This window comes from Crocuta crocuta, unplaced genomic scaffold (assembly GCF_008692635.1).
Source record: "Crocuta crocuta isolate KB4526 unplaced genomic scaffold, BGI_CrCroc_1.0 scaffold407, whole genome shotgun sequence".
NCBI lineage: Eukaryota > Metazoa > Chordata > Mammalia > Carnivora > Hyaenidae > Crocuta > Crocuta crocuta.
Genome location: NW_027551557.1, coordinates 268391 through 293801, shown reverse-complemented (window position 1 = coordinate 293801; position 25411 = coordinate 268391). Strand labels below are relative to the sequence as shown.

Sequence of the window (25411 nt, the reverse complement as noted above, 5' to 3'; positions counted from 1 at the left end):
GGAGACTGGCAAGCAAAAAGAGGGCATGAATTTCATCAGGCACAAGCTCAACTTCTCATTTCAATCCAACTCAACATGGAAGCCTCTTCGCCTTCTACTAGCAGAAATCACAGTTGCTCTTTGAAGCCAAGACAAACCCAGCAAAGAGCTCATGCCTCTTGTACTTTAATAAGTGTGATCAACAATGGTCTACCTCTGTTCCACTCACATTTTTGTATGTGGCCAGAGGAGGGGAGAATTAAAATTCTCATTCTGATGTAACAAATAGGCTCTGAGCTGCTAATTAGATATACAGGTAGAGATAGAAGTAAAAGATGTACATCATATAGATGTAGATGTTGTATATGTTGAAGTAGGTGATGTTGATGTAGATATTGCAGGTGCTGTGATGTGATGCAGCTGTCAGTGACTCAGATGTAAATGCAGATGTAGCTGATATCAATATAAACATAGATGTACATAGAGTAGATGTCAATATAGATGTAGATGTGATTGGCATAGCTGTAAACATGGATATAGTTGATGTGGATAATGCGGATTAGGGTTTCTCAACCTCAGCACTATTGACATTTTGGGGTGAATAATTCTTTATTTTCAGAGACCGTCCTGTGTGTCGTAGGATGATTAGCAGCATCTCTGGCCTCTAGTCACTAGATTCCAGAGGCACACCTTTCCTGCTCAGAGTTGTGACAGTCAAAAATGTTTCTGGATGTTGTCAAATGTCCCCTGGGTACAAAGTGGCCCCGGTTGAGAACCACCAATTTAGACAATGTAGATGTAAATTGAGGTAACATTGATGTGGACATAAGCAGAAATGTAGATGATGTAGATGATGAACAAGAAAGTGTAGCTGTAGGTAAGATAGATACAAACATAGATGTTGGTAAAGAGTATGTAAATACAGATGGAGGAGATGATGTAAGAGGAGATATAAATGCTATTGGTCTGAACACAGGTGTGGATGACACATTTGATATAGCTAATGTTGATGGTCTAAATGTAAATGTTATGATTTGGGCAGAAAAATGCTGGTGTTGATGATGCAGATGACATAGATTAGGTATAATGAAAAGTTTAGGGATGTGAGATACATATCTAGATAGATCAATATAGAAAGAATGTTCTCAACATGAATTTAAGATTTTGAAGATGGGATCATATCTATATATTCACATCTCCCAGAGTAATTTGGAGGTACTCATTAATGATCTGTTGATTGTTTTATTAGTTCTATCCCTTAAGAGCCAATGAAGTTATCTCTTATATTCAAGTATATTTTTGATTATGAAAACATTGTCTTCAGGAAATTTTGTGGTTATTTAAATCTCCAAGTTATAAATAAAAGTATGTGGGTAGACACTTAAATACTCAAAACATATCCTGCATATATTTTCCTAACATTTTGTTGTGAGAAATTTCAAACATAAAGAAGATTGATAAAAATTTACAAATAAGACCTCTATACCCACTGCTTAGACTTTACCATTAACATTTACTTTACTATACATATAATATACCATACATTTACTCTACTGTGTTAGGTACTTGCTTAACTTGTGTCCATCCATCCATCCATCCATCCATCCCTCATCTTATTTGTTGATACATTTATTTCAAAGCAAATCTTACATGTTTTTCACTGATTGTCTAGAAAATCAAATTTCCCCCAAATACTACTTTTGACTTCCTGTAATTATATACTGTCATCTAGCCTAGGATGGTCATAGGTCACCTGGGATGTTTTGCAGAATAACTCTTTGTAGAATTTAGGAGATCAATGGCATTTGTTAAAAACTTGAGGCAAAAATTCAAGCAAGGATAAGCCCAGAGTTTACTAAGGAGAGACACTGACAACAGGCAGGCTGTGACATTTCTCCCACGTTTTTTTCAAGAGGGTTTTCAGACCACACAGAAGCAGCATCCTGTCAGGAATGGTTTAAGTGTGATGTTGCCTGAAGGCAGAGAAACTGCCTCATGAAGGTCCTTTCGATAGAGCCAACTGAGTCTGAGATCTCTCATTCTCTACTAAAGACTGATACTCAGAATGAAAAAAGAAAAAAATAATAAATGATGAAAACCAGAAAACCATTAGACTTCAAGATATTAGCTTCATTAGTACAAGATCACATGACAAGCCTCAGATGGTCTTGCAATTCATTCAGTAAATCATGGTAGAATGATTGATACACCAGACAACAACTGAGTAAATGTTTCTGCTTTCCCCAGGTCCTCACCTTTCTCACAGACATTTCCAAGTTGCCAGCTCAGAGCTGGCTGACTCATAGTTGAAGCAAGTGTTATTCAGAGTCCTGGGGAACCTGGCCTCTTCCCCTAGAAATGAGCAACATATATTCTTTAGAATCACACTTCTCTACATACCTCAAACTCATTATGCTTAGCAAATTGTAAATCTCTCCAAAATATCAAAGCTGACAAGAATCTGTGGAAAGTACATTGGCCATGGACTGCAGCATTTCTAGTATCCAAGAAGACATTCACCAAATGAAAGGAAGTGTCAGTCTGTGAAGTTTGTTCAGTTGTTGCAGGGTGGTGGTCAATGTGAGCTGCTAACATGTTACTAGGCAGGGCTAAAGAGGCCTAGATGCGGAGTGACCCCGTGACATGCGTGGAGAGCTACCGAAGAGCAAATGGTGAAATAAGTAATCTTTATTGATTAGAAATTTGGTTTGGGGGGTGGCAGAGGAAGTGCACCCCCTATTTGATTCTGGGGGGGTTTACTCTGGTCTTTGAATGGTGAGGAACAGAAAGTTTGTCCACAAGTCTGGAGGATAAGAGAACACAGAGTAGCAGATGCTGTAGATGCCCTGGCTATCTCCTTGGGCCTTGACGTTGCAGGGATACCAGTCTGACTTCCAACTGCCAGCATCTTCCCTCTTTACCTGAGGGCTCTGTCAGGTGGCCAGCATCTGCTCTGCCATACACACAGCAGGCCAGACATGCTGGAGATTCAATGCCTTCCTGGTTGTAGACTTTGACCAAAGACTGATGGAAACTGGTGCTTACATACCCCCCATACTTTCTCTCTCTCTCTCTCTCTCTCTCTCTCTCTCTCTCGGTGCAGGATAACTGAGGCTTGCATTCTGCCCTGACCCCCTGAGTTCTGTAGTAGGATTGAGTTCCAGTTGTGCACAGTAGCGACTTGCTTGATAATGTACCACCTATTGGCTTCCTTTTCTCCCATCTCAGTTCCCCACTCCCCTACTCAAATAAACTACTCGCACTTGAATTTGTGCCCCAGAATCTGTTTCTGAGGAGATCTGAAACTAAGCCACACAGGCAGTGGACAAATGCTCTGAAGGTCCCTCTGGCTCATTCATTATTTTCCATCTTGTAATCTGTTAAGGCAATCAGAAAGCAGAGAAGACAGGGCCTGACAAACACTCTTACCTCAGCCCAGAAAACTCAAGGGCATCGTTTCCTACTAACAAAGAAATCCTGTGCCTTTGGGAATAGCTGTCACAGTGTCAGCTCTGGCTTCATATTACTTACCCACACACCACTGCCTCCCATTATGGAATCTGAGAGCCTTTAGAAATGCTGAGGAAACTGGCAGAATCCTGGCTTTTGCCTGAACAAATCTCCTATGTCCCAGTTCATCTCTGCTCCAGTCTGATACACAGCAGCATGGGATACTTTCAAGTGCAAATCCAGTCACTAATGGAACTCTTGGAGAAGTTTTAATGCCCCTGGAAGCCACTGTGATTACACTGAGCATCTGAGTGAAAGTCGAGCGGACAGATTGGTCTTTGGTTTCCCCCCAGAGATTAGGCCAAGAGACAGTCACGGAAACACCAAGGCACAGAAGAAACTGTTAACTTCTTCAGTTAGATTAAAGCCTTTACAAGCTTGGTACTTAGAAGAGTGCTGTTTATCTGACGATGTAATCCATTTTGGAGGGTAGGAAATTCCTCCATATTTTGTTGCACTAAAATAACTACTGTTGCCTATATCTATATACTAACAGAAGTTTAAGTGGGAGATGGGCGGGTCATTTGCTGTTATCAGGGAATGCTTAGCATCCTAATTCCCTTTCTTCAATGATGTGGCAAATGGTGACAAGCAGGATTCACCCCCTACTATAGAAGGGAGCCACACCCAATGGTCCTTTCCCTGATCACTGGCTGCTAGAAGACAGTCACATGATCCAGCCTCAGCAAATCAGATGTTCCCACACAGGGCTTCATTTAGACTCAGGGATAGTTTAGAATTTAGTGCAGCAGTGGCACCCAGGCTCCTGGCCACAGCTGCAGTGGTGTCCAACAGCCAGAGTGGCAGCAGGGCCAGAGTTAGGAACATTCCAGCCAGACTGTCCCTGAAGCATAGCCTCAGCTGTGTTTCTGCTGCCCAAACTCCCTCAGATCCTGCCTGTTTTCAAAACCTGATTAACCAGACTTCTGGTCAATTCTGTTTGCCACCCATTAGCCTTCTACTAAAGTCAGCTAGAGTCCATTTTTGCTGTGTGCAATCCAGAACTCTGACTGCACAGAAAGTGATATCCTCTAGTATAGAGAGTCACCCCTGGAGGTCAGAGACCTGGGCTCTTGTCCAAAGGGGCATTTGGATATCTAGATAACTAGACAAAGGGGTCTTTAGCTCCTTCCCCGCAAAGGACTTGACTGCATAATTGATGAGTTTCCTTTGCTGTTCAAAGTTTATGATTCTAAATGAAGTGTTGGCCAGTAAAGACCCAAAGCTACTTGAGTTTCTGCATCCTCAGCGATAGGGAAAGAGTGTCTGGAAAAAAATGTCACTCTGTGAAGCCCACAGATAGATCTGGTCCAAATCAAATAATCAGAGGAACTTACACCACTATCTGTGTGCACACTTCCCCAAAGAGGTGAATGTATCTGGTAAACACTGCTTTGGGCATGTCAAGGCAAAGAAAATCCATGGTTCACTTAACACTGTTCACAAGTGTCTCCCATTGGGGACAAAGAAAATCAGAGGTAAGACAGTCAAAGTGACTGGCACTTTTATGTATGCAGTAATCTAAATAATTTTGTATCTATAAAAACAAGTCTGGGGCATGGTGGTCATCACATGCATAGATCATGGATTTTTAGGGGGAGAGTAGAGTTCATTTGTTTTGAAGCCCTTTTACACTATAACAAATGCAGGAAAAAAAAACCATTTAACCATTATGGGTCAGGAAAACTTTTGCATTTAACGATAATCCAATTTATTTGGAGGGTAGTTCCAAATAGTTTTTACAGGAGAGGGAAGCTAGCATAGATTGAAAGAGGTTTAAGAGATACAAATGTGGGGTGCCTGGGTGGCTCAATTTGTTAAGTGTCTGATTCTTTTTTTTTCTTTTTTAAATGTTTTATTTATTTCTAGGAGAGAGAGAGAGACAGCGTGAGCAGGGGAGGGTCAGAGAGAGAGAGAGTCACAGACTCTGAAACAGTCTCCAGGCTCTGAGCTAGCTGTCAGCACAGAGCCCGACGCGGGGCTTGAACCCACGAACCGCAAGATCATGACTTAAGTGTAAGTCGGACACTTAACTGACTAAGCCACCCAGGTGCCCCTTAAGTGTCTGATTCTTGATTTCAGTTCAGGTCATGATCTCATGGTTTGTGGGATCCTCTCTCTCTCTCTCTTTCTGCCCCTACTCCCTTCTCAAAAGGAATAAATAAACTTAAAAAATTAAATTATAAAAAAAGAGATACAAATGCAATGGTAGATCCATGTTTTAATCTGGATTCAAATGCCATAAGAAGCCATTTTTGTGAAAGTTGGGAAACATTGAACATGGGCTGAATATTAATGGTTATGTGGTGCTTTGTTTTGTTTTGTTTCATTGAGTCCTTATCCATTAATGACAGATGTTTCATTCACAAATGAAATAAAAGAATGCCCTGGATTTGCTTTAAAATACTATAGCATAGAGGCACCTGAGTGCCTCAGGCAGTTGGATGGCCAACTCTTGATTTCTGCTTAGGTCATGGTCTTGGGATCAGAGGATGGAGCTGTGCATCAGGCTGAGCATGGAGACTGCTTGGGATTCTTTCTCTTTTTCCCTCTGCCCCTCTCCCCCACTTGGGCATGCTCTCTCTCTCCTTAAAATAAAAATTAAAAAAATACTCTAGCATAGTACTACTCAAGGTATGTTCTGTGGATCAATGCCAGTTTGCAAATTGTGTGCTATTGGTCCGTGATAAGTGCAGACATTAACAGTAAGTACTTAGAAACTGTTATGACACTTTGTGTTGTCATGGCTATCCAAGCAGTGATTAGTGTCTCCCTAGCCAGGGAAGAGCCCAGTCTGGGTATTGTTGAACTTGCATGGTGGGCTGCATGTGCATGAGCACAAGCTGTGTGCTTAAATGGCCCATGACAGACTGGAAGTTAAACAAAAAGCCCTTCACCATTGATAGCTTCAGCAATGCTTTAGCACACACACACAAATCAGGTGGAGGAGACTGATGAAAAAGAATGGCAGAAAGATGATGGCTGTTGAAGCTAGGTGATGGGCACATAGCACAATTCTCTTTACTTTTGTGAAAGTTTGAAAATCTATATCATTTGGTTTAATGAAAAGTTTGAAAAAAATCTAGTCAAGGGAGATATTTTAAATATGTACATTTTCAATACATTTCACATATTTATATCCAAACATATAGTACCTATACAATATGTGTTTCAAAATAATACAGAAATGACCCACAGAATACATAGCTCACATAGGGATTATATGTAATGGTTCAGGTCAAACTTTATTTTAAGAAGAAATCGTGGGTAAACAAACAAAGTAATTTGCTGGATCATAAGCTTGGTGAGCTTTTATTATATAATAAATTCTGATAATATAATAAACTCCTTGAAGCCAAGGTTCCTGTGAGATACCACTCTGTGTCTCCACAGGACTCAACACAGGGTACTGCAGAGTAAATGGTGCTTAATAAACACTGGATGATAGGCTAAACTCAGGAAATGAATTGTTATGAACAGCAATTTAACTCTCCATGCAGTCATGCCATGCAGCTCAATCAATTTGAAAATCAGTTTCCCGAATCCACCCTCATGGAGATTTGTCACAGAATGTTTGAGCCTGAGAGGGACTTGGAGCTTTGCAAATGTTCTCATTTTGCAGATGGAAATGAGGCCTGGAGGAGTTAGATGGGCCTCACTGGACTTCCTGCTTGTTAATGGCAGTACTGTTGCCTCTGACGCCTACAATTGGACTCTGCCTCCTGCAATGATGTTTCCCAGAAAGGATAAAAGCCACCTCCTACTCCCCCCGCCCTTTACTTCTGGTTTAAGATTCTATGGTCTCAGTTGCAGGAACAGAAAGAGTTGTCAAGCTGGCTCTACCAGAGGCTGAATGGAAGAGGAGACTACGGAACAAGCTCATGTCATAATCAGTATTTACCCAGGACTGCTCGGTATCTAGCCTGGCTAAGAGAGGCTCCCTGGGCTTTAGGAATTTTCCATATCTTTTGGGAAAGAAGATGTACACAAGTTAATAGTTAGAGCGAGGTCCTACTGTGTAAGATTAAAGCATAAATGAGTGGTTGGGTAAAGCCGTCATGGCTAGGGAAGGGATGGGATGTTCTGGAGGCCATGGAGCTTGGGTATAAGGTCTAAGGGCTGAGAAGAAGGCAGAAGACTTAGGTTAGAATAGTAGGGTCCTGGTTTGTGTTTCACCCTGCTGGTATTAAGGGCCTTGGGAAGTTTCTGTGGGAGGTGGGATGGGATCCAGTATTGACTAGATTTAGGAAGACCAATATGGTAGCAACAGTGTGGGGAATGACTGGAAGTAGGAACTTTTTGGAGGGCCCTTAGGACATAAAAGTTTGGAGCAGGTGATGGCAGTTGGAAGAGAAAGAAGAGGCAAATGTAAGAATTTCAATTTTTAAGCAACCCCTCACCCCCCCCAAAACCAACACTACCTGCCAGGTGCTATTCTAAATACCATAACAAATCTGAACTCATGTGACTTTCCTGAATTAGATACAATTGTTATTTCTGTTTCACAGATGAGGAAACTAAGACACTGTTATGTCAACTAACATGCCCAAGGACACATGCTAATAAATGGTAGAAGCAGGATTCATATCCAGGCAGGGGAGCTCCCAGGTCTCAGCTCTTAACAACCACCGTGTGCTAGAGTGGAATGTTGAGAAGTAAAAGTCATGATGAATCCAAAGTTTTTCAAGCCTGAATGACTTAGCAAATGTTAATGCCATTGATGAATGGCATCAACATACATCAAATAGGAGTATTATTAGCCTGTGGGAAAGAAGATACCTTTGGGTTTTTATACATTTTGTTTAGGGTGACAAGGATGCATCTGAGTAGAATGTCCCATGGTAAATTACAACAGAACAAGCTTGGGAAAGATATGTTTACCAGGTTTTTTTTTTCTTTCAGTCCTCGAAAATGTGCCAATTCCTTCTGGCCTTCATGGTTTCAGATGTGAAATGTGCTCTTATTTGAATTGGTATTTGCCTATAATTAAGGCATGCATCATTTCTCTCTGGTTGCTCTTAAGATTTTTTGTTAGTTTCCAGAAGTTTAATTATGCTGTGTTTTGATGAGCATTTCTTTAGATTTATCCTAATTCAAATTTACAAAGCCCTTGAATCTGTAGGTTTCATCTTTCACCAAATTCAAGTTTTCAGCCGTTATTTTTTTGAACATTTGTTTAGCCCCACAATTTTGTTCATTTCCTTCTAGGATTCTGATGATAGCAATGTCGGTATCTTTTATTACTGTTTCACAGACTCCTTGTCTTTCCCCAATCTCTTTCCTCTATGTTTATCAGACTGAGTACATTTGATTGACCTGTTCTCAGTTCAGTGATTCCATTTTTTTTTTTTGTCATTTCTACCACTGAACCAATCCAATGAGGACTTTTGTTGTTGTTTTTTGGTTTTTTGGTGGTTGTGCTTTCAGTTCTATAATTTCCACTTGGTTCTTTTTTGTAACTTCTATTTCTTTGATGAGGTTTTGTAGTTTTTCATTTGGTTCAAGGGATTTCATAATTATTGGTTGAAATGCTTTAAAGTCTCTATCAGATAGGGGTCTCTGGGTGGCTCAGTCAGTTAAGTGTCTGATTTCAGCTCAGGTCATGATCTCATGGTCTGTGGGTTTGAGCCCTGTGTCAAGTTCTGTGCTGACAGCTCATAGTCTGGAGCCTGCTTCGGATTCTGTGTCTCACTCTCTCTCTCAACCCCTACCCTGCTCATTCTCTGTTTCTGTGTCTCAAAAATAATAAATAAAAATGTGAAAAAAATCTCTGTCAAATAGTTTCAACTTCTGATTCAACTCACTGTCTTTTCTCATTCACATTGTAATTTTCCTGGTTCTTGGTAAGACAAGTGATTTTTTACTGTATTATGGACTTTTGCATATTATGTTAGGAGACCCTTAATCTTTTTTAAAAATTATTTTAATGTTTATTTATTTTTGCAGGAGAGAAGACAGAGGTGAGTGGGTGAGAGGCAGAGAAAGAGGGAGACACAGAATCCAAAGCAGGCTCCAGGCTCTGAGCTGTCAGCACAGAATGCGATGTGGGGCTTGAACTCACAAGCCATGAATGAGGTCATGACTTGAACTGAAGTCAGACACTTAACCAACCAGGTAAGTGTCCAACCAGTAGTTGGACACTGTCCGATCAGTAGTTGGACACTTAACCAACTACCCAGAGGCCCCAGGAGACTCTTAATCTTATATAAATCTTCTATTTTAGTAGGCAGCCACCTTGTTGTTGCTTTGCTTTTAAGGTTTACTTTTGTAGTCTATAGTTTCAATGACAATTTTCGGAGCCCTTGCAATACTGTTCTGGTCTACTATGTTCTGGCTTTGTTTAAGCTCCCACTAGATCCCTGCATGTGATGCCTACATGGGTATTCTTGGGCAGATGTAGGGGGATGTCCTAGGTCACCATCTATCATTGTGTGGAGGGCTGGGAGACATTGGGCCTGCAGATACTACTAGTACAGGTGAACATATCTATATCATTCATATTTTATTCTAGCATTTTTATGATTTTATCTTTTTACTTTGAAAACAATGTTTTTTGGGGGGCACCTGGGTGGTTCAGTCAATTAAGCGTCCAACTTTGGTACAGGTTATGATCTCATGGTTCATGAGTTTGAGCCCCGCGTCAGGCTCTGTGCTGACAGATCTGTGCCTGCTTCAGATTCTGTCTCCCTCTCTCTCTCTGCCCCTCCCCAGCTCACACTCTCCCTCCCTCTCTCTCAGGGGCAGAGAGAGAGAGATCCCAAAGCAGGCTCCACACACTGCCAGAGCAGAGCCCCATACAGGGCTCAAAACCACAAACTGCAATCGTAACTTGAGCTGAAATCAAGAGTTAGAGGCTTAACCAACTGAGCCACTCAGGCGCCCCTTACTTTGAGAATTTTAATCCACCTAAAATTCATTTTGATATCAAGAATGAGGTGAAGAATTTAGACTTTTTTGTACTCTCCTCCCCCATTTGGGGAGCCAATTATTCTAAAACCATTTGCTAAGGGGCACCTAGGTGGCTCAGGGAGTTAAGAATCCAGCTTCGGCTCAGATCATGATCTTGTGGTTCATGAGTTCAAGCCCTACATCAACTCCACACCGGCAGTGCAGACCTTGCTTGGGATTCTCTCTCTGCCTCTCACTAACTTGCATTCTCTCTTTCTCAAAATAATAAATAAATAAACTAAAAAAAATTAAAACTATTGCTAAAAACTCCACCTTCCCTTGCAAATCTGAAATGTTACCTTCATCAAATAATATACATGTGCATTTAGGTTTATGGGCTGAACTCTTTTTCTTTGATTTGTCTACTTCGGTTTTGTTGCTGCTTTAGTTACTGTAAGTTAAAAGTGTTTTCATATTTGACAAGGCTAGTCCCTTCTCTTTAACTTGCTGACTATTCACGTCTGTTTTGCCTTTTAAAAGGGTTTGCAACACAGCTACAGAGTGAAGAGAGGCAAAGGATAAGGTGCCTGGGTGGCTCAGTTGGTTAAGTAACCAGCTCTTGATTTCTCTTCAGGTCATGATCTCACAGTTCATGAAATCAAGCCCTGAATTGGGCTCTGCGCTAAGTGTGGAACCTGCTTGGGATTCTCTCTGGGCCCCTGCCCTGCTTGTTCTCTCTCTCACTCTCTCAATAAATAAACATTTAAAAAACCTTAAAAAATAGAGGTGAAGGAAGATGTGGGTTAACCTGATGGAAGCTTCCTGGAATACTAATTCCAGGAGAGAGATGGGGGATACAGAGGGTAGAATAGATTCTCCCATTATATTCCAAATTTCAGTCATTTCCTGGCATACCACCTTTATAATTTTTGACATATTGTCCACAGTATTAACTTTTTCACTAATTCACTTTAAAATTTAAGTATATTCGGCTTATCCTACGTGCTCTCTGTAAAAGCACAGATTAGATACAGTAGGTATATATTTTTCTAATAATAAACAAAACAGATAACCATGAAAATAAACACTATTTGTCCATGTTGCACCCACAGTTATTCTGTATACTGCCAGCAGCTCCAGAAACACGTGGCTTGAGCAAACCATCCTCATCTGCTCTCCAGCTGGAAACTCGGAAAGGAGCCACCTGGGCTGACTGATCATCTCTGCATTGTCTTGTGCTAATTGCTGGTAGTAATATCTGCGCATGTGCGATCACACAGGTCATGCAAAGAAACGACTAGTGAAGTGAGTAACAGTCATACACACATAAGACACTGGTGGCAGTTTCTCCTTTTTTGGAGTTCTGATGTTCCTACGAGCAGATCCACGCTCGAGGAGACCTCTGAAAAGGGCCACAGATGATATCATAGGCCAGTGAGAATGTTCACGGGATGATAAGACGTTGGGGAAGTGATCTGTAGGGCAGAGACAGACAATAATGCCAAAGGCCAGAGCCTTAATACCCTTATCTCTTAGTCTTTATTAAAGCTAAACAGAGATAAATGGAAAATGCCATCCCAACGTTGTGAAGATCAAATTAGAGAGCGAGATTGCAGGGAATCAAATATCTTGTACTGACCTGTCACAAGCAGTTACTTAGATACAAGCAAACACACACCACACATTTTTTTCCTTTTTTTTTCCACCCTGAGATGATTCTAGCTTCTAGATTTTTAAATTCTCTGGTTTCAGAGTCTACCTCTTCCTGAGCACCCTCAGCGCTGATAATAATAAAGGGTACAAAATAACCAATACTGAAATCTCAGTGCCAAACAGAAGCTGCTGCTTCCTGGCATGGAGATTCAAATAGCTTCCATCTTCTGTCTTTTAAAAAAAGTATAAAACAATCCAGTTTCCTTCTGTTGGTGGCCATGGAAACTAATCTCCAATATTCCTTTCAGTGGCTGAATAACACTAAAAATGACAGCATTCTTCCAATGCATCTATTAATTTGAGCCACGCTAAAATTCAGCCTGCACATTTTCAATTTTAAGTGCCACTGGTTTCATGATTATTTGGAGGGGGGAGGGTGGTGGAGGGCGGGCAGCTGCATAGGAGAAGCTCCTCGGGACACATTCACACGATGGCTTGTCAGAGGGAAACACGGAGTCATTTTTCTTCAAGTAGCTCTCAAAGACCTGCTCATTTCAGGTCTCCTTCCAAGATGCTTCTGCACTTCAGTGTGAAACACTGTTTCTTACCTCTGATTTTCCCAGCCCTGAAGGCCTTAATATGTAATCCCTGACCTTTCAAAGCCTGTGTTCTCCCCTCCGAGAGTCCCCAGGAGACCTGCCTGAGAGGGTTCACTCACTCAAGGCCGATCCATTGCAAGCGGAGATTGCACACTCCGTTTCTTGGCAGGCATATGGAGCCTTAGGCCAATGAAATTTCACCCCAAGTTTCTCAAAATCTAACTGCACAGCATTGCCAGCCTCATCTTGTTGTTTCCCCAGACAAATGATAGAACTCTTTCTGCCAATGTAATTTATTTGAAGGGCTGCCGAGGCAGGGCTGTACGAGGGCTCCAGTTACAGCTTCCAAGAGCTCAGTGCCAGGTGATGTCATTCTACCACCCGAGTCTCAATCGGGGGTGGGGTGGGGGGTCAGGACACGGCCGTGGAGCAGAGCATCTGCCAGCGCAAGCCGGCACCGGCTATTTAAAGCCACTCCCTGGTGGAGCAAGGATGGGACGGGTGAGGGGCCAACTGCTCCGAGGGTGACAGAGGGTGCGGGCAGAATGCAAAAATGACAGGGAGGCGTCCACCTGGGCAAAGGAGTCCTTGTTCTCTTCCGCCACAGACTGCCAAGGCCGCGTCCCATCAGCCTGTCATGGCATAACTAAACTGACGCGTCCTTCAGTAGGTGGCGCACATTTGTTTCCTTCACACCTTCCACGTTGGCAATCTGGTGGAGACCAAGAGCCCCTCCCCCCCTCTTTTTTTTTTTAAATTTGCAAATCTTCGCTCTTATTTTAGATGATCCAAATGTTCCTTCCACACCCTGTCAGAATTACAAAACAGGGAATTCTGGCTTTGGAGAGGCAAGGGTATGAGGAAGATATGGTGTACTTTTTGGAACCGTATTTAAATCTTTATGTTATTTTGGGAAATACATTCTCAGTCACATGGTCTCAGTTTTACAACTTGGTATAATTCTTATGCTTGATTTGGCACAGAGCTTTAAATCCTTTAAAAAACTCATCTAATGAAGAAAGCCTGTTCCCTTAGGTTAGGATCCCCCAGAAGTAGACTCTGAGTCAAGGATTCAGGTACCAGGGATGTATTAAGGAAACACTCCTGGGAGACACCAGTAGATGAACGGGGGGAGTACAGGGAAACGGCAGGCGCTGAGCAAGGATTTCATGTGAAGTCCCAGTCTTGGCCTGATCCAGAGGGGAGCTCTGGAGAGTCAGTTATGCCTCAGAGCATGCCCTTGGGGCAAGGAAGCTGTGCTTCTGGGTTCCGCAATCAGTCACTGGTCTTAAGTCAAAGGGAGTGGTAGGGTGGGGTGGCAGGTGGTGTGGACACAGGGGGCGGGACATACCGGTGTGTGTCGGGGGTGGCTGGACACACAGAGCAGCCGGCAAGAGAAACTGAAGGGGAAGTGGGTGAAGCACTAACAGTGTTGACCATTGGATCACCCTCCATGCTGCCTGCTCTTACCACCAGGCACTACTTAAAGGTCTTTCATCACATTCTGCCGCAAGAGGAAATGGATGATATCTTTTGAAAGTCCCGGGGTTGGCTTTTCGTCATCCAGAGACACACCTCCTTCTCCCAGTGGGTAGAAGTGGACGGCCCTGGAATGCTTCCGTAAGACCGAGCAGCCATCCCGGTTGAAGATGACCCGGGCCATTTGGAAACTGCGGAGGGCATACTTTCGGGTCTCCTGGGCCTTCAGTTTGTTGATTTTCTGAGACAGGCACCGGCAGACTGATGCGGAGAGTGGATCTCCAGAGGCCAGCTGTGGATGGCCAAACATTTCATAGAATCTATCCAGGGATTTCCGAAGCCCATCATCCTCTGCCTCGGTCTTCACCTGGCCCTTCACAGAAGGGTCCAGCCAGAAGGTCTCAGAGGTCCAGGAATCATTTTGTTCAGAATTTAGGTTATTGATATCTGCAAGACAAAACACATTCCAATACTTGAACACATATTTAAAAAGGCCAGAAGCACATGATGTTTCTTCAAGTCACCTCCTGCTCCTGGGTGACTGGCAATGGGCAGGATTAGCCAATTTTGGAAGTGATCCCCACCATCCTGGGGTTATGCCACTTGTTTGCTCAAAACAAGAACACCTTATTTGCATGTTTTAGGGGTTCTTAATCTATGGTCTTTGTATAGAAGTTCAGGATAGTTGTGAATTTGGGTGGGGAGAAAAATCATATCTTTATTTTCACTAACCTCTACCAGAAATTAAGCATTTCCTTCCATAATAATGTAGGCAACAAAGTTACTGGCAGCAGTACCTATGACTTTGTTGTCAATGGCTCACAGCTATTTTCATATCACATTGTAGTCTGGAGGTGTTTTAAAATATCATTTACGCCATCACTACGCTATGGACTGAAGTGTGGCCTTCCAAAATTCACAGTAGAAGCCCTAGTCCCTAATGTGACCGGATCTGGAGATGGGGCATTTAGGAGGTCATTAAGGTTAAATGAGGTCATAAGGGTGGGGGGCTAACCTGATAGGAGTGGTGGTCTTATAAAAAGAGGAAGCGGTCGGGGCGCCTGGGTGGCTTAGTTGGTTAAGCGTCCGACTTTCGCTCAGGTCATGATCTCGCGGTTCGTGGGTTCGAGCCCCCCGTCAGGCTCTGTGCTGACTGCCAGCTCAGAGCCCGGAGCCTGTTTCAGTCTGTGACTCCCTCTCTCTCTGTCTCCTAGAAATAAATAAAACATTAAAAAAATTAAAAAAAAAAAAAAAGAGGAAGCGGTCTCTCTCTTTTTCTCTCTCTCTCTGTCTGTCCATGTGCAAGACTGCGATGAGAGGACACAATGAGAAGGTGGCCGCCTCTAAGCCAGAAAGCCCTTCCCAGAACCCAACCATGCTGGAGCCATGATCTCAGACTTCCAGTCTCTGGAACTCTGAGAAAATAAATTTCTGCTGTTTAGGCCACCCGGTCTATGGTATTTTGTTATGGCGGCCCAAGTAGACTGAGACACAGTTACTAGTCCTGATACTAGATCTTATTATTTAAGCATTAATTTAAAAAAACACATTCCTTACAATATTTTACTTTTGTTCTTTAACTATTTTAATAACTACATTTCAATATTTTTCCCTCAGTTATCCTGTATATTTTAATTTTTGCGCTTAAAAACATTATTCTAAGAAAAGGTGGGGAAGGCTTCACCAGATGCCAATAGGATCCTTGGCACAGATACAGTAAAGCCCCCTAATGTAGGCAGTGCTGGGCATTTACACAGTTTAGACATTTTCTTTTTCTGCTCCCTACAACAATCCTATGGACTCTTTATCTCTCAATTAAAATCACCACCTTCCTGTTTTTTAAAGGAGTAACAAATAAACTAAGTGATTTAATAATAGACAATAAGAAGCCAGAACTAGGGCCAAATCCTAGTCCTTGATCTAACTTTCTATACCTCTTTGGAAACCCTAATTATTTTTTAATGTTTATTTATTTATTTTTGAGAGAGCACGTGGGCACGTGAGAGAGAGAGAGCACGCAAATGCAAGTACGTGCAAGCATGAGCAGGGAAGGGGCAGAGAGAGAGAGGGAGAGAGAGACTCCCAAGCTGACAATGTGTTCTAGAAAATATTCCACACAAATAATTTACAAAACTCCTATACACCAACCAGTTTTAATTTTTAAAATTGTATACATTAGGAGAAAATGTATTTTCCTTTTTTGCTCTGATACAAGCTTTAATAAATTACTAGCTTTAATTCCACACATACGTCCCTCTCCCCCACTGACTCAACTAGTAGCTGTGATAAAAATATTTGTACTTACTAATGATGAAGACAGTTGTGTGATGCAGTGGATGGTTTTAGAAAAGGAGAAGGGATTTACGGTTTTGACTCTAGTTTTGCTACCAGACAGACATCATACCACCTTGCTGAGCTTTAGCGTTCTCATCTACAAGAGTTTTAGTAAATGGTCTCTCTTCTAGAAAATCTATGGTAAAACAAAGAACAGGGGAGTAGGTAATCCAAAGCACCCAAGAAGAATGTGGACACATGGTGTGAGACACACACAGGCCCACACACGGATGAGAATTTACTAGTCCACCACACAGGTAGCCCAAGAACAAAGCACTCAGCCACCTTGAAGGCTGGCTGATTCCAGGCTGGTTAAGGACAGCGCAAGATGGGCCTGGTACAGCTTACTTTCTAGAATGCTCAAATATTGGTGGAGGCTTGTCAAGTGGGGAGCAGAAGCCAGCTCGAAAGGGATTACCTGGCCACATCTGGAATAACTTAAGCATCAAAATAAATCATGAGAGTACCTGTAACTGATGGAAGCCCATTTATTAAAATAGAAAACCATAAATCCATAAAATAACTGCTAGTTTGCTGAGGAACAGGATATTTACAGTCTCAGAGCACTTCTCCATAAATTACTTACTAGTTACAAATGGGAAAATAATAACTTCAGAGTGGAGAAACATGGCGCCTTAATATTAATTAATATCACCTTAATCAAGTGACCGAAGTGAATATCACCAGTAATGGGACAAATCGAAACCCTGTTGCCACCTGACCAGATGCAGGAGGAAGACCCAATACCACTTCTCTGATAGTCCTGCCAAAGGTGCAGCACCTGAACCCAACATCGAGGAATATTCTACAAACTGAAGAGGCCTGTACTCTTCAGAAGTGCCACGGTCCTGAAAACCCAGAAAAGACTGAGCAAGACTGTTCCACACTGCAGAGTACCAAAGAGTCACAACAACTAAAAGCAACACATGATTTTCAATAGGATCTTCTTACTATAAAGAATGTTACTAGGGGGCGCCTGGGTGGCTTAGTCGGTAAAGCGTCCGACTTTCGCTTAGGTCATGATCTCGCGGTTCGTGGGTTCGAGCCCCGCGTCAGGCTCTGTGCTGACTGCCAGCTCAGAGCCTGGAGGCTGTTTCAGTCTGTGACTCCCTCTCTCTCTGACCCTCCCCTGCTCACGCTGTCTCTCTCTCTCTCTCCTAGAAATAAATAAAAATCTTTAAAAAAAAAAAAAAGAATGTTACTAGGATCACCTGAGTGGGGTGTGAGGCTCAGATGGTAGTAATATATCCTATGAACTTCTGGATTTTGATAGTTTCATTGGGTTATGTAGGAGAATATCCTTGTTTATCGGAAAATCAGGGGTGGTGGGCACCCGGCTGGCAACTTACTCTCAAGTAATTCATGAAAATAAAAAGCTCTCTGTATTGTACTTGCAAGTTTTCTATGAGTTTGAGATTCTTTCAAGAAAAATAATTAAACAATTACAGAATTATTTAATTAAATATTGAATTCCTCCCCTGGAGGAATAATTGTTAAAACTTCCTTTGGTGGTCTACTTTAATATTAACACAAACAAATAAACAAAAGCCTTAGCCCAGGGCTTGCTGAACAGTACTTGCCTAGCAAACGGTACTGTTATAGAGCCAAGGAGAGAAGGGGCCAGGCAAGGGGTCCCACAATAGGGGGATGAGGTGTCTCTTCCCACCTTTTTCCCCAAAGATGATCTAGTCCTGGGGAAGTAAGGCAGGAAGACAGGGGCTGAGAAGGGTCAATGGGAAGAGTTAAAGAGAGAGGGAAAATCCTCGCGGTAACACTGAAAAGGCTGGAGAGTTCCTGAAATTGCCCACCTGAGGCAGCCATTTATACAGAACCCTCCACGTAGCATAGCATGTACTTATTAAGGAACTGGTCAATAACTTTGATTTGAGCCTAAAGAGCCTAAAAAACTAGCTTGTCTTCTTCTGTTTTTCATGTAAATATCAAGCAGCTCATCTTCAAAGAAACCCTCCTTCCCTTTTCCAGAAAAGCAATGACAACGTGGGCTATTTACCATATCAGTTCTTTTGAACACTGTCTCCAGCTCATTTCAGTCTTTGATTTCCTTTTAAAATCCGCTTTACCATCAACAACAAAGCCATCTCTCTAATCATGTAGCTGTTGTGGCCTTTGTGATACCTGGGATTTCTTTGCCAGCAAATAGAGCTAATTGCTTTTCTTTTCCTCATGCACCTACGTGTGTACAGAATGATGATCTTTGATAACTCAGTCAGTTCCTGCTCAGTGGTACATCCTCACAGCTATGTTCAAACTTCACTTTAATCTTATATTAATATGGGCCAGACTTGCAGGGCTTGCAACTTGGGATGGTAATGTCTACGCCAGGGAGAGCTGGGGATGTTTTTGTGTCAGTGATTGGAAAAGCGGCTGTATTTAGTGAGTGGGATCAAGGATGGAAACATCCTGTAAGGCACAGAGCAATCCCATACAACAAAGAACCATCCTCCCCAAATCACAATTATGCCTGCTACCCCTTGAGAGGAACGGTGGCTCAAAGGATGGATTCTGCAAAGAGTGGGAAGTGAATGGTGAATCCCACTGCATTGTAATATATTGCTTTGCGTTAGGCTCCCCAAGGTATCTTTGCTATTGTTCCCTGCACAATCGATGCCTTTCTTGCTGGCATCCATTTGTACCATGCATCCTTCTCTTCTCAGACCTTGAAATGGCATTTTATTTTTCTCAGCAAGGGCCCCAGTCCCATGATTTTGGCATTGTCTAAATTGAGTGGAATTTCCCTTTTCCAATTTGTTTCCATCATGAAAGGAATTTCTTTAGGAATTGACAAGAAGAAATGAAGGAAGATGGTGCTTGGTATGGCCATGCTTTTGCATGCATTGTTTTAAGGTCACCTATCTACCAGAGCACCCATTTGTTAAATTTTCTTTTGATGAGAGAGAAAACAGATAGCATAGATGTTTAAGATTCTTACAAACCTAAAAGCATTTTTATATGTTTAGGAGTCATAGATGATCATTGTAGGCAATCAATTTTCATGAGGATTTGAGATTAATGGTTGTATTCTGTGAGATGCCATCCGCCTTTAGAAACTCAGATGTTGGGGCGCCTGGGTGGCTCAGTCAGTTAAGCGTCCGACTTCAGCTGAGGTCATGATCTCACAGTTTGTGGGTTCAAGTCCCACATCGGGCTCTGTGCTGACAGCTAGCTCAGAGCCTGGAGGCTGTTTCTGATTCTGTGACTCCCTCTCTCTCTGACCCTCCCCTGCTCACGCTGTCGCTCTCTCTCAGAAATAAATTAAAAAAAAAAAAATTAAAAAAAAGGTTTTAGAAACCCAGATGTTAATGGGGGTTTCTTCCAGAGAATCTTCCACGATTACTTCTGTGGTTGATAAATGCGCAGCAGGATTTTACCTCTGAAACATTTTAGCTTTCAACTTGAACAAGTTTTTTCCTAAATGGATTTGATATTTAGAATTCTGTCTCCCTCATGCATCAGCCTCAATAGCCTCCCACTCTGCTTTATTTGTTCAGACTCGCTTTTACTAGCGACTGCTAATTGGGAGGATGTGTGGATTCAAGGCTGCACAGAGCCAAAAGAATCAAAGACTCTATTAAAAAGTAGAGAGAATCATCAGGATTTAAGGGAAGAAGGAACATGTGGCTCATATGGTCTCCTTTTATGTTGCTCAAAGGGAAAGCAGCCCTTGTTCATGGCAGTGCACAGTCTGCTAAGAGTGGTCCTTCGGCCTTGTTTGTTGGAGGCTCCTTGGAGTCTGCGTGGCTCTAAGAAAGTCACAGGTGTATGAAGAACAAGGTGAGTGGGGAGGGGCGTGTCTGGTCATCGGTGGTCACCAATGAGCACACTGGATGCACAGACTCCTCTCCGTTATGACAGCAGTCAGACTTCAGAAGCCTCACAGGTCTCTATGTGGGTGACACTATCATCTTTAATATATAAGGGGCTAGTGCCCATGGATCTGGATGCTAGGTTGCATCTCTCTGCACAGATCTTTCTTTTCTTTTTTACCCTCATCTGTCCCTGTCACCCCCGCCACTCCACTCCATGCCCTGCAGAGACAAAAAAGAGTGGACAGCATCACCAGCTGAACAAGATTAGGTCTTGTCTCCAGCCACACAGGCCCCATGAAAATCTGACTGGTGCAATTTTCTTTGCCTTGAGAAATCTGCCTCTTTGCCTTGAGAAATCTGGCTTCTTTCCTGATCCTTGCAAGCTTCCTCTTCAGAACCTTTGCACTTTCTGTTCCTCTGTGTGGAACATGCTTTCTCTACACATCTGCATGATTGGATCCCTCACCTCCTACAGTCTCTGTTCAGATGTTACCTTTTCAGTGAGGGCTTCTGTATCAGTCAGGATGCCACATAACAAGCAAGTGCCAAATCTCAGGGGCATAAAGCAACAAAGGATTATTTCTCACTACTTAACAGCTCTGTGCCATACAAGTAGGTCTGTATCATCCTTGCCCTTACGTCGGACCCCAGGCCAATGGAGCAGCCACTATCTCAGCATTGCTTGGTGACTATGGCAGAGGGAAAAGAGCAGGCAGTGACTGGGAAAGCTTTGTCGCTTCTGTTCCCATATCACTGGCCAATGCTAACTAATTTCAAAAGCATGAGGATGAAAAATTCTCCAGTAGGAGGGGGCAGAGAGTATTGGTAAACAATAATTCAGTCTACCAGACTTTCCCTGAGCATACTACTTAAAATTGCATTTCCCTTACTGCCCTAGGCCCTGGCTGTCCCTGTCTCCCTTATCTGCCTTATATTTCCATATAAACACAGTAGCATCTAATAACATATGATTTGTTTGTTTATTGCCTATCTTCTGCTCATGGATTTTTCTTTCTCTTGATACCTGCTGTAACCTCAGGGCCTAAAACAGTGCTAGCACATGGTAGATATATTTAAACTTTTTTGATGTTTTATTTACTGAATTTCACTTTTTCTTTTAAAAATTTTATTATTTTTTAAATGTTTATTCATATTTGAGAGATAGAGTGCAAGAAGGGGAGGGGCAGAGAGAGACAGAGACAGAATCTGAGGCAGCCTCCAGGCTCTGAGCTGTCAGCACAGAGCCCAACACAAAGCTCGAACCCACAAACCATGAGATCATGAGTTGAGCCAAAGTCAGATGCTTCATCAATGGAGCCACTCAGGCACCCCCTAAAGATTTTATTTTTAAGTAATCTCTACACTCAATGTGGGGCTCGAATTTACAACCCAAGATCAAGAGTCACATGCTGTACTGACTGAGCCAGCCAGCCACCCCTGATGAGTTTCATTTACAAACAAAGATGTAAATGTGCATTATACTGGGTGACCAGTTCTCACAGGGTTACTAGGAGGTTTGCCTAGGATGACTTCAGTTTGTGCCTATTGTCCCAATCAATTATTAATAGCTCCTTCTTTCACTCTCAAACAGGCCCTGATCACATGATTCATTACATGTATACATGTATCATGATACATCATATTTACGTTCCTGTCATACATCCCTATGTCACAGGGGGGCTGACTTCTGATGCCAGAAATAATCTGGTCTGTGGGTTAATAATAAGATGCCTACACACTTTGTTTTTTTTCCTGTTCTCTCTTTTTAAAATTTTATTTATCTATTTTGAGACAGAAGCAAGTACAAGTGGGGAAGAGGCAGAGAGAGGGAGAGAGAATCCCAAGCAGGCTCCGTGCTGTCATTGCAGAGCCCAATGCGGGGCTCAATCTCAGGAAACTGAGAGATCATGACCTGAGTCGAAGTCAGGGGCCGGATGTCTAACTGACCGGGCCACCCAAGTGCCCCCCTAAACTTTCTATTCTCCTGTCCTCCAAGACAGTCCCCCTTTCCTTTCCCTCTGCTTTCACAGCAATCATTTTTCTCCTACCCCCTGGCTGGGGAAGGGCCTTTTGGTTTCAACCCTGCAAGTAATACGGGCCTCACTTCATCCCATCCGTAATTCACTTTGATTTCTTTCTCTGGTTTCATCTGGCTTTCCACCACCGTACAGTAACAACAGCATGGGAGTTCTAAGGTGCCTTACTCTCTGTCTTATTAATAACATAAAATTAATAACAAAGAATCAGTCAGCTTACGCCTCCTTTTTGTCAGACAGTAACCCTGCCATCTGTGGTTTGTACATTTTAGAATCTGCAACTGTTCCTTTAAAGGACAAAACCCACAGACTCACAAAGGGGTGTGGGCAGAGTGTGGATATCAAGATCTTTAACCAAATGAACACTTCAAGAGATGGATGGTATTGCCAGGTGCTTCTGAAAGCTCAGCCCAAGTCTGTACTTGTTTATATCTGAAAGCTAATCCTGATGAATCACCCCGAGGGGAGGTGGCATATGCTGACACCCTTCATACTAATGACAAACAGATGCAATGGGCAGAAGCTAGGGTCCTCTAAAAGGCAACTGCTGAGAAAGAAAACAATATGGAAAAAAAAAACAAAAATCTGTGTGATCAGTGAAGAGCCCTAAAATTAAGTGCTCAGGGCAATTAATAAGGCCAATCTCTGCTGTCTGATCGTAAGCTGCCTTACTTATACCTTGGCATTTTGTATTTGTCTTGAGAAATTAAAATGTTCTGAAAATTACAGAGGAACTAGAATATCCAAATTCATGCCACATATTGTCGTATTTGTTTCAAGTCTCTTTTCTTACTAAAGAAGGAAATATTTTCGAGATGGGTGAGATAGGTGATGGGGTTTAAGAAGTACATTTGTCGTGATGAGCACTGGGCAACATAAGGAAGAGCTGAATCATTATATTGCACACTTGAAATAAATAGGATACTGTATGTGAACCATACTGGAATTAAAATTTTAAAAAGTAAATATTTTAATTAAAATTGACCACTTTTACATAGAAATTTATTCCTTCCAGTTCATTTTTAAAACTTTTTAAAAAAGTTTTGTAAGATTTTATTTTTTTAATTAAAAATTTTTTAATGTTTTATTTTATTTTAGAGAGAGAGAGAGAGACAGAGTGCAAGCAGGGGAGGGGCAGAGAGAGAGGGAGACATGGAATCCGAAGCAGGCTCCAGGCTCTGAGTTGTTAGCACAGAGCCCAACGTGGGGCTGGAACTCACAAAGCATGAGATCATGACCTGAGCCGAAGTCAAATGCTTAGCTAACTGGGCCACCCAGGTGCCCCTTAATAGTTTTTGTTTGTTTGTTTATTTTGAGAGAGATACAGAGCACAAACAGGGTAGGGGCAGAGAGAGAGGGAGAGAGAATCCCAAGCAGGTTCTGTGCTATCAGCACAGAGCCCTGGATGGGGCTCGATCCCACGAACTGCAAGATCATGATCTGAGCTGAAATCGAGAGTTGGATGCTCAACTGACTGAGACACCCAGGTGCCCCTTAAGATTTTATTTTTAAGTAATCTCTACACCCAATGTGGGGCTTCAACTGATGACCCCAAGATCAAGAATCACATGTTCCACCAACTAAGCTAGTCAGGCACCCCTCCAGACCATTTTCATACCTAACATATATTATGTTCCTGTAATATATATGTGATCATCTTAATTTTATTTTCCATATACAAAGTTTTTTCACTTAACTTTGACTTTTTACTTCAGCCATTGATGATATTATGTATGAATCTGCTTTATAGGATTATAACGTAAGAACATACTGCATCGGGGGACCTGGGTGGCTCTACTGGTTAAGCTTCTGACTCTTGATTTGGGCTCAGGTCATGATCTCATGGTTTGTGAGATTGAGCCCCACCCTGGGCTATGTGCTGATAGCACAGAGTCTGCTTAGGATTCTCTCTCCCTCTCTCTTTGCCCCTCCCCAGCTCTCTCTCTCTCTCTCAAAATAAATAAATAAACTTAAAAAAACACACACTGCATTAGTTTTTGTCCATTTCATTCTCTTGCTGGTAGACATGTAGATTGTGTCTGACTTTTCCCCCATCACAAACACGGCCTCAGTGAACCCCCGGTGCCTGCCTCCTGGTGTACGTACTTGCAGACACTCTGGAATTACATCCACAGCGGAACTGCTGAGTCCAAGGGAACATGAGTGTTCACTTTCACCAGAACCTGCCAAATGGCTCTCCAGACTGGCTGTGGCCATCCCCCCAGCAGTATCTGTTATAATTTCCTGTTTCTCCACAGCCTTGCCAAACTCTGATACTGTCAGGCATTTTAAATGGTATCTCCTTACTCGGATTCACATTTCCCTTATCACTCATGTGGCTGAGCTGCTTTTCATACACTTCGTGGCCTCCTCTTTATCATTCACATTCATAGTCTTTACCGTTTTTCTACTGGGCTTTGTCTCTTTTCTATCTTCTTTTTATTTTATTTTTAAAAATTTTTTAATGCTTATTTATTCTTTTTTTTTATGTTTTTTATTTATTTCTAGGAGAGAGAGAGAGAGAGACAGCGTGAGCAGGGGAGGGTCAGAGAGAGAGGGAGTCACAGACTGAAACAGGCTCCAGGCTCTGAGCTGGCAGTCAGCACAGAGCCCGACGCGGGGCTCGAACCCACGAATCGCGAGATCATGACCCAAGCGAAAGTCGGACGCTTAACCGACTAAGCCACCCAGGCGCCCCTAATGCTTATTTATTCTTAACAGAGAGAGAAAGAGACAGACAGACAGACAGAGAGCGGTGGTTGAGGGGCAGAGAGAGAGGGAGACACAGCATCTGAAGCAGCTCTAGGCTCCGAACTGTTAGCACAGAGCCCGACGTGGGGCTCAAACCCAGAAACTGTGAGATCATGACCTGGGTTGAAGTCAGCTGCTTAACCGACTGAGCCACTCAGGCGCCCCTCTACCTTCTTCTTAAAGGCACACAAAATAAATTACAGAGAAAACAATATCTTTGTCTGACTTTTCTCCACTTGATCTCATGACTAGATTATCCCTGTTTGAGGCTGGACAAAAGACCTCGAGGCTTGTTTTTGTTTTGATGGCAAATCTCAGGTAAAACAACTTCCAGTGTCAGTTTATAACTTTCAAA

At 42.5% G+C, this 25411-nt stretch overlaps 1 protein-coding gene across 2 annotated transcripts in view; it reads right to left on the bottom strand.

Moving 5' to 3' along the window:
• Nucleotides 1-13700: 13700 nt before the first annotated feature.
• The window catches only part of SHLD1 (shieldin complex subunit 1), an 86114-nt gene continuing 74403 nt past the window's right edge, over nt 13701-25411 (bottom strand). For both annotated transcript variants that reach the window (XM_077749146.1, XM_077749147.1), the window contains one exon: nt 13701-14555. In XM_077749146.1, the coding sequence (XP_077605272.1) occupies nt 14113-14555 (443 nt within the window). In that variant the 3' untranslated portion in view covers nt 13701-14112. The remainder of the gene's footprint in view (nt 14556-25411) is intronic.